The sequence below is a fragment of the Schistocerca gregaria genome, chromosome 8 (genome assembly GCF_023897955.1).
Source record: "Schistocerca gregaria isolate iqSchGreg1 chromosome 8, iqSchGreg1.2, whole genome shotgun sequence".
Lineage (NCBI taxonomy): Eukaryota > Metazoa > Arthropoda > Insecta > Orthoptera > Acrididae > Schistocerca > Schistocerca gregaria.
Window position 1 is genome coordinate 393,659,443 of NC_064927.1, and position 15,548 is coordinate 393,674,990.

General features: G+C 38.1%; 1 protein-coding gene across 1 annotated transcript in view; it reads left to right on the forward strand.

The window, feature by feature from the left end:
* The window catches only part of LOC126283930 (serine protease gd-like), a 264,054-nt gene extending 255,085 nt beyond the window's left edge, over positions 1 to 8,969 (forward strand). The window contains exon 9 of the mRNA XM_049982315.1: positions 8,135 to 8,969. Within this exon, the coding sequence (XP_049838272.1) occupies positions 8,135 to 8,358 (224 nt within the window). The 3' untranslated portion in view covers positions 8,359 to 8,969. The remainder of the gene's footprint in view (positions 1 to 8,134) is intronic.
* Positions 8,970 to 15,548: the final 6,579 nt, after the last annotated feature.

Below are 15,548 nucleotides of genomic sequence, written 5' to 3' on the forward strand. Positions count from 1 at the left end.
ACAACATAAATAAGCCTGTCCTCAAAATCTGATACAATTTGTAATGCAGTAGTTACAGACCTCAGATTTTTTAAGACAATCTGTAACATGTGGCTTTCTATTTTTATCAGTATAAACACCTAAGAATTAAGATTTTCCATTTCTGTTAATTTCATTTATTATTTCTAAACGTGTGATCAGGCCTTGTGTAATACAGAATTGATTGTATTGTTTTTTTGTCAGAGTTCAGTAATAGTCCACTTGCAGAATTTGCAAAGAACAAGTTAGTAATTACCAAGAAAGTATTATCAATATTTTGAAGTGTTGAAAGTTTCTGAATCTGCAGCAAGGACAAGAGCAGACCGAGTATTGATATCTATGATACAACAGTAGTGTTTATTACCCAGTCTGAAAATGCTGTTTCATAGTGTAGATTTCCTGAGTTTTTAAATGTTAGAATCTGTATTCTTTTGAAAAGTAGTTACCACCAAGATTCCTAATACCATAATAACTGAGCCCCTCTAGGAGCATACTGTGAACGACACAAAGGCATTAGGTGAGTCACAGAAATGAGACCTTTGTGAAATCCAAATTGAGCTAGCTAATTGTCTAATGAGTGAGGTGTGTTGTGAGTCTTGCATTATGTAATCCTTTAGAACCTTAGAGGAGCCAAAAGTTCCAATTATCTTATTACCTTTCTTGTAAAGGAATCTGGCAGTAGCATAGTTCAGTCATCTGAAAATATCTCCGGTGATAATTATGCATTCCATTTGACTGACTACCTTTCATGTATATGAAGAAAAGGATTTTACTTGGTATACTATTAATTCCATGAGAGATTTTTGATTTTGAGGGAGTTTTTTTACATTCCAGATTTCTTTGGCAGAGTATGAGGTAATTGTGATTTGGCCATATGTATGCAGTTTTGCTCCCTGCATTGATTTAATTGCATTATATTACTTACTAATTTCAGACATAATATACAGAATATTCTAAATACTTTCCTTAAAATAGCACAGCTTTTCTGGTAATATGAAATGAATACTACATCTTTGTTTTTCCCACACATCTTGTATAATTTCGTTTTCCATGTACATGATATTTAAATTACTTTTGTAATCCAAGACTTTTTGTATGTTATTACTGCCGTAGTTAATTGTTTTCATGGGAAAGCAGGGAAAAGGCTCTGTTAAAAATTGACAAACTATTTATAAGTATATTAAATTTTGTTCTAATATAGTAGGAAAGTTCTATTTTTTTTAAGGTGCCCCAGTTGGTATCTGCATATTATAACTACTACACACAATTTTTCCAGTAGCAGCAATTCAAAATCACAGGTGTCCAATTTTTGTTCTAGGCAGAAACTACAATCTTAAATAGATATGTGTTTGATTTTATTTGTAACATACATGTAAATTCCTCCTTTCTCTGTATGTCCACTGCAAAAATAGGTTGCTAATTTATAGTACTATGCATTTAACATAGTGGTTGCTGTATTTACATGGTGCTCAGGCAGATATGGTACATAAACATCCTTTTGACATTTCTTAACAGATAAAAAAATTGACTTTTCCATAGTCCTCTAATATTCTGATGATGCATGACAGTAGGTTTATTTAAATTAGTTTCTTTTCTGTGTAACACTACAGTTATTTGGGCCTCTCTTAAAACAGTCTGGTGTTTACAGTGACCACTGTTATATTTTCAGCTATCAGTTCAAATAATCTTATCTTTCCCCCCTCCTGTTAAGGTGTAGATCATGTCTCTAGCCGGGGCCGCACCAATGTGAGCTAAAACCAGTCAATTGCTGGTTAACTTGTCTGACCGCTTTGTGTATCCAGGATTTACCATGTCACTGCATTACCTCAGTGTAGTCCAGCACCTAGATCACTTGTAAAAATTTATTCTCTATTCTACACCAACTATAGATACCTGGACCTCTGTATTCAAATCCCTAATCAGTGCCTCAATATCCTCTATTACTAGGCTAAAGTTAGAACTAGTTTCTAAAATATTTTTGACCATGTGCATAGACCCTAGTTGTTCTTAGTGCTTTTGGCCTGTGTCCTTCTCATGACAGCTATCTAGCACCAAGACATTTCTTTTTCCACTTAGCTCATTTTCCAACACATCCCTTAAGTTTGTATTAATGGTCTGCTGTGCCATATTTCTGCCCATAGCTGAACATGAGGTGGCTCCTCTTAAACAGGCTAGATGCTACATATGTTCTTGAGCTTGCTTTCTGTTTTCCTCTTTACATTTACCCACATTCGTTCTTCCATTCCTCCACTCCTACCCAAAATTGCTCTAATTCAGTTTTCAATTCATGTGATTCACCTCTTGTTTTGTACTTCTCTACTATTTGAACATATGCTATATATCCATGGGAAATCTTAACTGAGAATTCCTTCTTCTGACCTACTGTACGTAGTCCACTTGAACACAGTTCTCAACTTACACACATCAATCCCAATCTGTTAAATAACCTGTGGCACCATGCACATTTGTCAACATGGTCATGCTATTGTAGATAATTTCACAGGTATACACATTTCTACATATTAGGGGCCTGTTACAGTTCTGTTTATACTCCTCGATAAGTGTAAGCAAATTACACCTAGTGGCCATAACTTTTAACACTGAATAACATGTGGAAACTTAATCAAAATCAAACCTGCATTATTAATTGTAGATAAATGCAAAGTTCTCCAATACTTAGCCATAAGTGAAGTAAAAATATTTGTTTTGTAAATAAAAAAATGACTTCTTGTGCTGCACTGGATTTTATTTCTCCAATACATGTTTCGCTGTTTTTCACTTTGAGGCATATCATCAGTGGGATCTGGAATGATAAGTTTAGTTTTCATATATGTTACATCCCCCCCCATGAACCATGGACCTTGCCGTTGGTGGGGAGGCTTGCGTGCCTCAGCGATACAGATGGCCGTACCGTAGGTGCAACCACAACGGAGGGGTATCTGTTGAGAGGCCAGACAAACGTGTGGTTCCTGAAGAGGGGCAGCAGCCTTTTCAGTAGTTGCAGGGGCAACAGTCTGGATGATTGACTGATCTGGCCTTGCAACATTAACCAAAACGGCGTTGCTGTGCTGGTACTGTGAACGGCTGAAAGCAAGGGGAAACTACAGCCGTAATTTTTCCCGAGGACATGCAGCTTTACTGTATGATTAAATGATGATGGCATCCTCTTGGGTAAAATATTCCGGAGGTAAAATAGTCCCCCATTCGGATCTCCGGGCGGGGACTACTCAGGAGGATGTCGTTATCAGGAGAAAGAAAACTGGCGTTCTACGGATCGGAGCGTGGAATGTCAGATCCCTTAATCGGGCAGGTAGGTTAGAAAATTTAAAAAGGGAAATGGATAGGTTAAAGTTAGATATAGTGGGAATTAGTGAAGTTCGGTGGCAGGAGGAACAAGACTTCTGGTCAGGTGATTACAGGGTTATAAACACAAAATCAAATAGGGGTAATGCAGGAGTAGGTTTAATAATGAATAGGAAAATAGGAATGCGGGTAAGCTACTACAAACAGCATAGTGAACGCATTATTGTGGCCAAGATAGATACGAAGCCCACACCTACTACAGTAGTACAAGTTTATATGCCAACTAGCTCTGCAGATGACGAAGAAATTGAAGAAATTGAAGAAATGTACGATGAAATAAAAGAAATTATTCAGATAGTGAAGGGAGACGAAAATTTAATAGTAATGGGTGACTGGAATTCGAGTGTAGGAAAAGGGAGAGAAGGAAACATAGTAGGTGAATATGGATTGGGGCTAAGAAATGAAAGAGGAAGCCGCCTAGTAGAATTTTGTACAGTGCACAACTTAGTCATAGGTAACACTTGGTTTAAGAATCATGAAAGAAGGTTGTATACGTGGAAGAACCCTGGAGATACTAAAAGGTATCAGATAGATTATATAATGGTAAGACAGAGATTTAGGAACCAGGTTTTAAATTGTAAGACATTTCCAGGGGCAGATGTGGACTCTGACCACAATCTATTGGTTATGACCTGTAGATTAAAACTGAAGAAACCGCAAAAATGTGGGAAATTAAGGAGATGGGACCTGGATAAACTGAAAGAACCAGAGGTTGTACAGAGTTTCAGGGAGAGCATAAGGGAACAATTGACAGGAATAGGGGAAAGAAATACAGTAGAAGAAGAATGGGTAGCTCTGAGGGATGAAGTAGTGAAGGCAGCAGAGGATAAAGTAGGTAAAAAGACGAGGGCTGCTAGAAATCCTTGGGTAACAGAAGAAATATTGAATTTAATTGATGAAAGGAGAAAATATAAAAATGCAGTAAATGAAGCAGGCAAAAAGGAATACAAACGTCTCAAATGAGATCGAAAGGAAGTGCAAAATGGCTAAACAGGGATGGCTAGAGGATAAATTTAAGGATGTAGAGGCTTATCTCACTAGGGGTAAGATAGATACTGCTACAGGAAAATTAAAGAGACCTTTGGAGAGAAGAGAACCACGTGTATGAATATCAAGAGCTCAGATGGCAACCCAGTTCTAAGCAAAGAAGGGAAGGCAGAAAGGTGGAAGGAGTATATAGAAGGTTTATACAAGGGTGATGTACTTGAGGACAATATTATGGAAATGGAAGAGGATGTAGATGAAGACGAAATGGGTGATACGATATTGCGTGAAGAGTTTGACAGAGCACTGAAAGACCTGAGTCGGAACAAGGCCCCCGGAGTAGACAACATTCCATTAGAACTACTGACGGCCTTGGGAGAGCCAGTCATGACAAAACTCTACCAGCTGGTGAGCAAGATGTATGAGACAGGCGAAATACCCTCAGACTTCAAGAAGAATATAATAATTCCAATCCCAAAGAAAGCAGGTGCTGACAGATGTGAAAATTACCGAACTATCAGTTTAATAAGCCACGGCTGCAAAATACTAACGCGAATTCTTTACAGACGAATGGAAAAACTGGTAGATGCGGACCTCGGGGAGGATCAGTTTGGATTCCGTCGAAATGTTGGAACACGTGAGGCAATACTGACCTTACGACTTATCTTAGAAGAAAGATTAAGAAAAGGCAAACCTACGTTTCTAGCATTTGTAGACTTAGAGAAAGCTTTTGACAATGTTGACTGGAATACTCTTTTTCAAATTCTAAAGGTGGCAGGGGTAAAATACAGGGAGCGAAAGGCTATTTACAATTTGTACAGAAACCAGATGGCAGTCATAAGAGTCGAGGGGCATGAAAGGGAAGCAGTGGTTGGGAAAGGAGTGAGACAGGGTTGTAGCCTCTCCCCGATGTTATTCAATCTGTATATTGAGCAAGAAGTAAAGGAAACAAAAGAAAAATTTGGAGTAGGTATTAAAATTAATGGAGACGAAGTAAAAACTGTGAGGTTCGCCGATGACATTGTAATTCTGTCAGAGACGGCAAAGGACCTGGAAGAGCAGTTGAACGGAATGGACAGTGTCTTGAAAGGAGGATATAAGATGAACATCAACAAAAGCAAAACGAGGATAATGGAATGTAGTCCAATTAAATCGGGTGATGCTGAAGGAATTAGATTAGGAAATGAGACACTTAAAGTAGTAAAGGAGTTTTGCTATTTAGGAAGTAAAATAACTGATGATGGTCGAAGTAGAGAAGATATAAAATGTAGACTGGCAATGGCAAGGAAAGCGTTTCTGAAGAAGAGAAATTTGTTAACATCGAATACAGATTTAAGTGTCAGGAAGTCATTTCTGAAAATATTTGTTTGGAGTGTAGCCATGTATGGAAGTGAAACATGGACGATAACTAGTTTGGACAAGAAGAGAATAGAAGCTTTCGAAATGTGGTGCTACAGAAGAATACTGAAGATAAGGTGGATAGATCACGTAACTAATGAGGAGGTATTGAATAGGATTGGGGAGAAGAGAAGTTTTTGGCACAACTTGACCAGAAGAAGGGATCGGTTGGTAGGACATGTTTTGAGGCATCAAGGCATCACAAATTTAGCATTGGAGGGCAGTGTGGAGGGTAAAAATCGTAGAGGGAGACCGAGAGATGAGTACACTAAGCAGATTCAGAAGGATGTAGGTTGCAGCAGGTACTGGGAGATGAAGAAGCTTGCACAGGATAGAGTAGCATGGAGAGCTGCATCAAACCAGTCTCAGGACTGAAGACAACAACAACAACAACATATGTTACATGTTGATTAAGAAACAGTTCACATCTCATTTTCATGTAAATAAGTGATTACTGACAGTTATTTACATTTTCGGTTGGCATCTGTGTTTCCTCTCATCTGGTCGCATGCTGGAGGTTGTGCTACAGCTATATTTACGAAATGTAAGCATGTTTTTATATTCCAGACTTGCTTATTCCCACTTTTCATCTTGTTGCCCTTACGGTTGTGGTGTACTATTAGTCTTCTGTCACTAATTACAGATTTGTCCAAAAACTGTGATTTTTGAGATGTAACTACTTTAAGTTTACTATGGGTCTCGTCCTGTTTGGTTTTTTTTACATAAATGTTGCAAGCCTAAATAGTATATGCTGGAAACTAACATAGCTCATTTCTTTTATGTGTGAGTATGTGTGTGTTTCTTTTATTTTTATTGTTTTTTATTTATTCTAATTTTATTTATTCTAATTTTATTTTTTGTGGGGGTATTGGTGGTTATTCAGTGTGAGTTGTTACAATGCTGAATATGTAACAGCTGGTCAGAGAACGGTTGAAAGTTTGTGTTGCAGCTGATTCGAGTTTTGGTTTAAATGTTTCGTTGAGAGATTCATGGACAACTGAATGAAAGGAGGGTCGGGTTTTATTATTATAGCCCTGTGTTGTGGTGTTAAACCACTAACTTATCTGTTAGTGTAAGCAATGAGTTGTTTGGCACCAGTATTTGATCATTCAACAGGGTTTTCTTTTCCTGCTTTGGTTTTCTGTAAGTGGAAATTTTCTTGCAAAACAATGGGTACAATAGTAACACAGTCACACAGTTAAACAACAAAATTAAAAATAAAATAAAGAAGTAGAAAACCATTAATGTCACAACGGAATCAAACACAACCACATTCATTCAGTACCATAACAACTATAAGGAATAGTCAGGAAAAAATAAAAGCAAATGCAAGATGGTATGCCATCACATACAAACACAAACTTGCAAAGTCAAGCATTTTCAAAAGAGAGGAAATAAATATAACATACACAACAGACATTTCTGTCCAAAAGTACACCCCAAAACTGACAAAAGCCAGCAATACATACTAGATTGCAGGTGTATATCAATTACAGTGTAGCACTTGTGATGGCAGATATGCAGGAAAGACAGACAGAGAGCATTTGATGTCAGATAAAAAGAACATAATAAAGATGACTGGGAGGTGGTACAAACCACTCCACATTTTCAGAACACCTAAGAGAACACAATCACAAACCAACCACTAAAGGAGATGTGGAAATAATTAGAATCAAAAATAAAAAAAAAACACCTAACCCTGCAAGAAAATTACCATGTAGAGGTACAGGTGATGGTACCCCAGCCCCTTTCCACTCACTTGTCCACTAACTAACTAACTCACTCACACCCATCAACCAAACTCTTTGCCTTTACAAATGTGTGTGTGTGTGTGTGTGTGTGTGTGTGTGTGTGTGTGTGTGTGTGTACACCCCTCTAAGGTAAGTCTTTCCGCTCACTGGATTGGAATGACTCCTTACCCTCTCCCTTAAAACCCACATCCTTTCGTCTTTCCCTCTCCTTCCCTCTTTCCTGACGAAGCAACCGTTGGTTGCGAAAGCTTGAATTTTGTTTGTTTTTGTGTGTTTGTGTTTGTGTTTGTGTTTGTTTGTGTGTCTATCGACCTCCCAGCACTTTCGTTGGGTAAGTCACATCATCTTTGTTTTTAGATATAATTACTGTGTAATATAGATAAAAGTAACTGATAGAAGAACTGATTAATAGTTTACCTTTATGGCAGTGTGGAAAAGCAAGGTCTCATCTGGCAGAGTGATACAAAAGTACAGAAAAGCTATTTTTATTTCTTTGCTGTGTCTTGAAGCTTGTTATCAATTTCTTTGCTCTCAGTGATGAAGCTTATATATTTATTAATATTTTGTGACATAATGTCAATAATATTGAATGTAGAACTGTGACTTTCTATTGTCAACAGATACAGGGCCCTGTTCAGGTGACAGTGGAGGTGGTCTCTTTCTTCCCTCTGATCCAGGGCGAGGAAGTGATACACAATGGTTTCTGCGTGGAATTGTAAGCCTCTCACTACTTGATCCCGAAACGCAGAGCTGTGACTTGAGGCAATACATTGTGTTCACAGATGTTGCAAAGTTCCAGGACTGGATTTTGCAAATAGCACAGAGACTAGGAGATCAACCATAACATAAATGTGATTGCCTCTTACGATCAGGTGATCCTGAAAACTAAGAGAATATAGTGACTGTTGTATCTAAACTTAATTGTATTTATTGTATTTTCAAGAAGACAAAAGCCATGACTATGGTTACATGCTGTGCTGTGAAAAATGATGACACACATTAGTGATTATGGCTGATGTGTTCAGCACTGTATATGTTCCAGGAAGAATATGATCTCAGTAGCAATTTGAAAGAAAGTATGTGTGCCGTACAAAGAAGTATGTGTGCCATACAAAGTACAAAAGTTGATGGAAGCTATAGATAGTGCTTTGCCATACATGTTAATAAACTGAAACCAACCTGTAATTCTATTATGGTTACTAAATGTGCATTTGATTTGCTGTAGAAAAAAATCAGGTTTTTTTTTTAGCCTCTAGTTGCTAAACCTTTCTATGGCCTCTATGTAAGATTCTCCAGAACATTGAACTCAGGATGTAATTTGTAGATTTAGAAAAATTAAAACCTCATAAAATTGCTTTATTTAGATGTGATTTTTGACTGCACATGATAATTTTGATGCATAATGACAGTATTATTATAATTTTATGATAAGCAAATATATTTTTGTAAACTTGTTTCCACTTGCTTTCATAAATCAAATAAAAATACCAATAGCTGTCTGAAGAGATGCAGAAAATAGAACTATAAGACTGTAGTGCGTTGAGACACAATACATAAAAAGACCAATTTTCATAAGTTTTAGAATTACTTCCAAACAGAACAGTAAGAGGAATGTATATAGAGTTACAGATGTAACAACACAAACTTTACTTCATTAAATTTTCTAAAAGTGAAGAAAATAATCTACCATATATGGTAGGCACCAAACAGTGAAATGATGCAAAAGAAAGGGTTTGTTATACCCAAGCTATCAGACATATTTTTGGGTTAGAAGGATATGTTTGAAGGACAGCATGAGTTTATATAAATATGACATTTGCAAAGAGGATAATTTATACAGGAATGGATGTGAAGATTGGGCACTTTGTGCAGAACAGTAGTATGCTCACTAACTGGCTTTCAGATTCACCTCTGGCCCCCTCAGTTTGACAGTGTCACTTCACAAAGGCAGGTGGTAGTCATGTCAAGAAAGAAATATGTACATGGAGTACATAGAAATTCACAGGTGTCTCTGCATTTAAAGGAATAGATATGCTGGTGATATGATGGAAATAATTAGTGGATTCCTAAGAAAGTTCTTCAATTGAGGTCTCCAATAAGGACATAACACATGACAATGGTTTCTGAACAATAATGGTATAACAATGGGCAAGAATATTTAATAATTTAAATGGTTACTGAAATAGCATAACTGAAAATGTAAGAATTTTTTCATTTCAGGGCAGAGTTGATGATAGCAGAGCATTTACGAAGTTATATCCCTTCTCAACCGGACTTACTGCTATTCAGTCTGTGACTTGATACACTAACATACCCCCTCTAACCAAGGACTTATGTTATTGAACACCACCATCCCCAACATCCAACTGAATCAAAACATGCTACCTGCTTCCTTATAAACTTAACCAACCACCCTGAAGCACAAGCTGTGGGTTGCTCAGTACTAAGTCTTCTGTTACTAAAAATTTTGCCCTAACTTCATGGATGACTGCTGGGATGTAGTGAATAATATGAAGTCCATTGAATCGCTGTTTAACTGCCTGGTTTCTAAGTTGTAAGAATTACTGAAATTTTTCTGGAGAAGAATTTGAAGTATTCATGTACTGTAGAGCACACGTATAGGTACTGAATGAATATAGTTCTTCCAGTCACATGCCAACATGCCATAATGAGTGTTACAGAGGGCCAAGCAGACTGACTTCCGCATGAAGTCAGCCTTGGCTTTTGCTTATTCATCTGTGTTGGATTCTAGCTGATGTATGTCCAGTCAGCTCCACAACTCTCCTCCCTACCAACTGGTAGGTTTCAGCTCCCTGACGTGCCTGAGTGATGAACAGGCATGTGGACCTTAAGAGGCCATGTTGCTGGCTTCCGCATTGAAGCTCAGTGCTGGCAGCACCCAGTGATGTGGTGGTGGAAGGCAGTTAGTTCCTCCACCGGTCGATAATAGGTTGTGAGCAGTATGAAGTTCATTAGGTGAAGGCCAATGTCTTGAAAAAGTCTTTGGGTAGTTCATGGTCTGTGCTGGAGCATCTAGGACATACATTCATTACAGTGTTGTAATGATGGAATTGAGTGCTATTACTGTGTCTGCCATTGATTCCAGCGATCAAATCATTATGAGAGCTGGGGTAGTTAAAGGAAGCTAGTTAGAGGCTATGATGTTAAGCTTTGTTTGTAATAACTCCATATGTTCTCCTATTTTCCGCTGTAGTCGTGACAATGTGAGTGGGTTTTAATTAATTTTTTCTCTTTTCTATCCCTTACTATTCTGTGTCTTAACAGTGTAAACACAAGATTTTGTACACACCTCAGATGTTGCCAGCTGTTGACTGCTTTGACTGAACAGCCATCCACCACATCAGTGCACGGCACATCTTGTGGATGAGAGAGTGAGGAAGCAGTAGAAAATTGTTAACCAATGCACCTGGTTGTGCTGGACCTGAGAGCCCTATCAGGAAGATCCTTAAACCTTTTGTTTTCCTTTGTTGTCACAAAAGTTTCATAGTAGAACTTTTGTTTGATGCAGCAATGCTGAGCATAATATTGGATGTTGTTATTACTTCCCTCTTATTGTAACCATTGCCAGATAATTATGAGTTGTCACATGTATAAAATGAAGATGCAATGGACAGCTTGTTGTGTATGATTTGACAATGTCTTTGCTTTTGATTAAAAGGGTTCTGGTGACTAAAACATAAATTCTTGGTATGGACTCTCTTTCACAACTTCTTAAATTATTGTTTAGAATGATTTCCCCCCAAGCTTCCATCAACATTGACGTTTTATTACATGCAAGTGTCTGGAGTGAATTCATGACTCCAACTAATTGGACATAAACAGTGTTCACATCAGATTTGATTTTCTTCACTCTTGGTTTGTACACTCATGGAATTCCCTATTGGTGATGTGCTCTGAGGTCCTCCTTGGCATTCCTTGCAATGCCACTAGCTCCTTCCAATGCCACTAGCTCCATGCAACACCTGCTGTGACATAAGGATGTCTGCTGATGTGTTTCAGCTGCCACTTGCTGTTCAATGAGTACCTCAAACAGTACAAATTGGAAATATTTGCTGTAAACTGAATACTGTATACATACAGGATGTTCCAGGAAGAATGGTCAATATTAAGGGATATGACAGGAACAATCATTCAAAGCAAGAAAGTCTGCCAGAAACGGTCTCCTAAATACTTACTTTAAGAGCTATGAGCACTTGTTCATCTTCACTATTGTGAAGCTCAAAGCATAAGCAGTCCTGTCATGGCAAGTGGAGATGCCCAGTCACCATTGTGCCTTGGTGAGGTGGTGTATTCACACTTCTCACTCCGATTCTGTACATTCATCAAATCAATGTGCTCCCAGTGGGAGGCGCTCTACATCTTAACTAACTACAATAATATTTTCAGCACTCACAAACATGTTTCGACAGCCTTAGACGATAAGAATGGAACATGTTATTCTGAAGAATCTCATGTGGACAAAAGATGTTGTATAATTTTATTTACATAACTAATTACTATCATTTTATAACCTTTAACTTTTGTTAAATTATTTTTATTATTAAACTTATGGTCTCACAAGACCAAACATTGTTTTATTCCTTCCACAACACAAAGCGAATGTGGGCATATTTCTTAGCTCAATCCTTCAAGTTTATTATTACTTGGTTTACCAAGGATTCACTTCCCTTTTGATCAAGTATTTACAACTATTCAGTTGAAAGCTAGTGTGCTTTTAATCACCTAATTTCTTTCTTAGCATAATTGGTTCCAATTACTAATGAATTTCTATTTGACTCTTATGTTATTTCTTGTATACTAATATTGTAAATGACTACCATATTACCCACTTTATTGTGCTATTTTTATTCTCGAACTACTTTGTATGTAGACTATTAGATTTTTGTTGTTAAAGTAAACTCCCATGAGAGATATTTGTCCTGTTTGACCAGCGTCTATCATTCTGTCTCTCAAAGGTTATTTATTGTACACTGTCTTTTTTTAAAAAAAATATTATGTATAACAGTACAAGGTTCTTAAGGCTCCAAGATAAACAAAGTTTAAGTCTTTTTTACTACAAGGAGTTACATGCTGACATTTTAATTTACACCACACTCCACAGTTTCAAATCTCAGAACAGTGGTAAGTCAAACATGTGCGGAAACAAAAGTTCCAAGAATCATCCTTGTTCAGGTAAGTATATTAATATTTGACTACTTTCTAGAACCCTGCAACAGTGTGACTAACAGTCACTGTACAGCTTCATACCTCTGTAAGAGGTACAATCACACCTTATACTTATGGGCAAATGCTGTGAAATACCTTTAGAATCTCTTTAATGCAAATATTACTCTCCTCACCCCACTACATCAAAGAAATGGTACAGGTCATTCCTTCTATGGATTCACTTGACCTAGGCAAAGGCCCAGACTTTCCATGGGTCCACCCACCCCCAACCCTTTAATACCTTTCCAAAATCAGACCCACCTTGTCTTGCATTTGTAACAGTAGGCACAGCCTCTAACACATTTCTCTAATGATGTTTCTCTGCAGTATAGTGATTCTATCTGATTATCCCCAAATGTGTTCTCTAACTCTTTCTTTTATAACTTTGACCTAGTTTCCTTGCAGTGTTATAATTTAAATATATGAAAATATTTTTTTAAAAAAGCCTGCTCTCATTATATTCTTCCTATGTTTTTCATCAATAACGTCCCTGCACTTCTCTGCTCCTTTTTTAATATTTATTTTTATTTACATGTCAAGTTCCACAGGACCAAATTGAGGAGCAAATATCAAAGGTCATGGAACATGCTAGTACAAGAAATTACAACATAAAAGTAACAACAGATAAAAATAAATGTTTGTCAACCCGAAAAAAGTAAGTCCATAAGTTTAAGTAAACGCCATCAACAATACAATAAGAATCAGCTTCATTTTTCAAGGAACTCCTCGACAAAACATGAGTCGTGATCCATGAGGAAACACTTTAGTTTCAATTTAAAAGTGCGTGGATTACTGCAGAGATTTTTGAATTAGAGTGGAAGCTTATTGAAAATGGATGCAGCAGTATACTGCACACCTTTCTGCACAAGAGTTAAGGAAGTCTGAACCAAATGCAGATACACCAGTTATTGCCCGACCTACCTGTTTCTGAGCCAAAAAATATCCTTTCAGAATGGGAAGAACTTCCCCCTGAATATAATACCATGCGACATAAGCGAATGAAAATAAGCATATTCGACTAATTTTCGTGTTGAACGATCACCGACTTGTGATACCGTTTGAATAGTAAAAACGCCAGTATTAAGTCTTTGAACAAGATCCTGAACGTGGGTTTTCCACGGCAGATTACTATCTATCTGAACACCTAGAAATCTGTTCAGTTTCACTAATCATATGCCCATTCTGTGAAATTAAAACATCAGGTTTTGTTGAATTGTGTGTCAGAAACTGTAAAAACTGTCTTACTGTGATTTAGCATTAGCTTATTTTCTACAAGCCATGAACTTAGGTCATGTACTGCACTATTTGAAACTGAGCATCCTTTACTACCAAGCTAGTGTCATCAGCAAACAGAAATATTTTAGAGTTACCCCTAATACTACAGGGCATATCATTTATATAAATAAGGAACAGGAGTGGCACCAACACTGATCCCTGTGCTTGAAATGCACTCACATTAGTCAGTCATAACAGTGCAACGACACTTCATGACGAAGTTCAACAAAGATCCATCAACTACTAACTCTATTCGGCGATGGTATGCACAGTTTAAAGCTTCTGGATGCCTCTGTAAGGGGAAATCAACGGGTCGACCTGCAGTGAGCAAAGAAATGGTTGAACGCATGCGGGCAAGTTTCACGCATAGCCCACGGAAGTCAACGAATAAAGCAAGCAGGGAGCTAAACGCACCACAGCCGACGGTTTGGAAAATCTTACGGAAAAGGCTAAAGCGGAAGCCTTACCGTTTACAATTGCTACAAGCCCCGACACCTGATGACAAAGTCAAACGCTTTGAATTTTCAGCGCGGTTGTAACAGCTCATGGAAGAGGATGCGTTCAGTGCGAAACTTGTTTTCAGTGATGAAGCAACATTTTTTCTTAATGGTGAAGTGAGCAGACACAATCTGCGAATCTGGGCGGTAGAGTGTCCTCACGCATTCGTGCAACAAATTCTCGCAATTCACCAAAAGTTAATGTGTCTTGTATAATCTCACAGTTTAAAGTTTACGGCCCCTTTTTCTTCTGCGAAAAAAACGTTACAAGACGTGTATCTGGACATACTGGAAAATTGGTTCATGCCACAACTCGAGACCGACTGCGCCAACTTCATCTTTCAACAGGATGGTACTCCACCGCACTTCCATCATGATGTTCGGCATTTCTTAAACAGGAGATTGGAAAACCGATGGATTGGTCGTGGTGGAGATCATGATCAGCAATTCATGTCAGGTAGGAGGATAGGCTGCAGCTAATAGGCCGAAGATGTTGGTCTGCGATAGCAGAGATTTCCTCAGTGGGGGCACATTAACCAGTCACAATGGGGCATCCTGGCTGGTTGGGTTTATGGAAGCATGTAGAAGGCAGGAGTATGGGCAGTTGTAAGGGTGAGGAGTGAGATGCACTCGAAAAGGGGGGGGGGGGGGGGGTTCTTGGATGGGCCTACAGATTTGAGGTGAGACTGGAGATAATCCTGGATTTCTGGAATGGGGTATTGTGGCAGGGTTGGCAAGTGGACAAATTTGACAGCAGGTGGAGTCTGTCAACAGGTAGGATAATAAGGTTGTCAGATTTTAGGCAGTGGATTGTAGCTCTTTCTGCAGATGTAAAGTTAGATTGCATGTTGAGGGATTTGGTGAATGACAGGAGGCAAGGTTCAAGATCAAGAAATTCTGTAACCAAAATTACTTTTCCTTTGAAGGCATCACCAGAAGGTATCCACATGGCACCATCCTATGCTAACCTATTCATAGGCCATTTAGAGAAATTCTTCCTGAACATGCAGAATCCCAAAAGCCCTGCCTGGTTCAG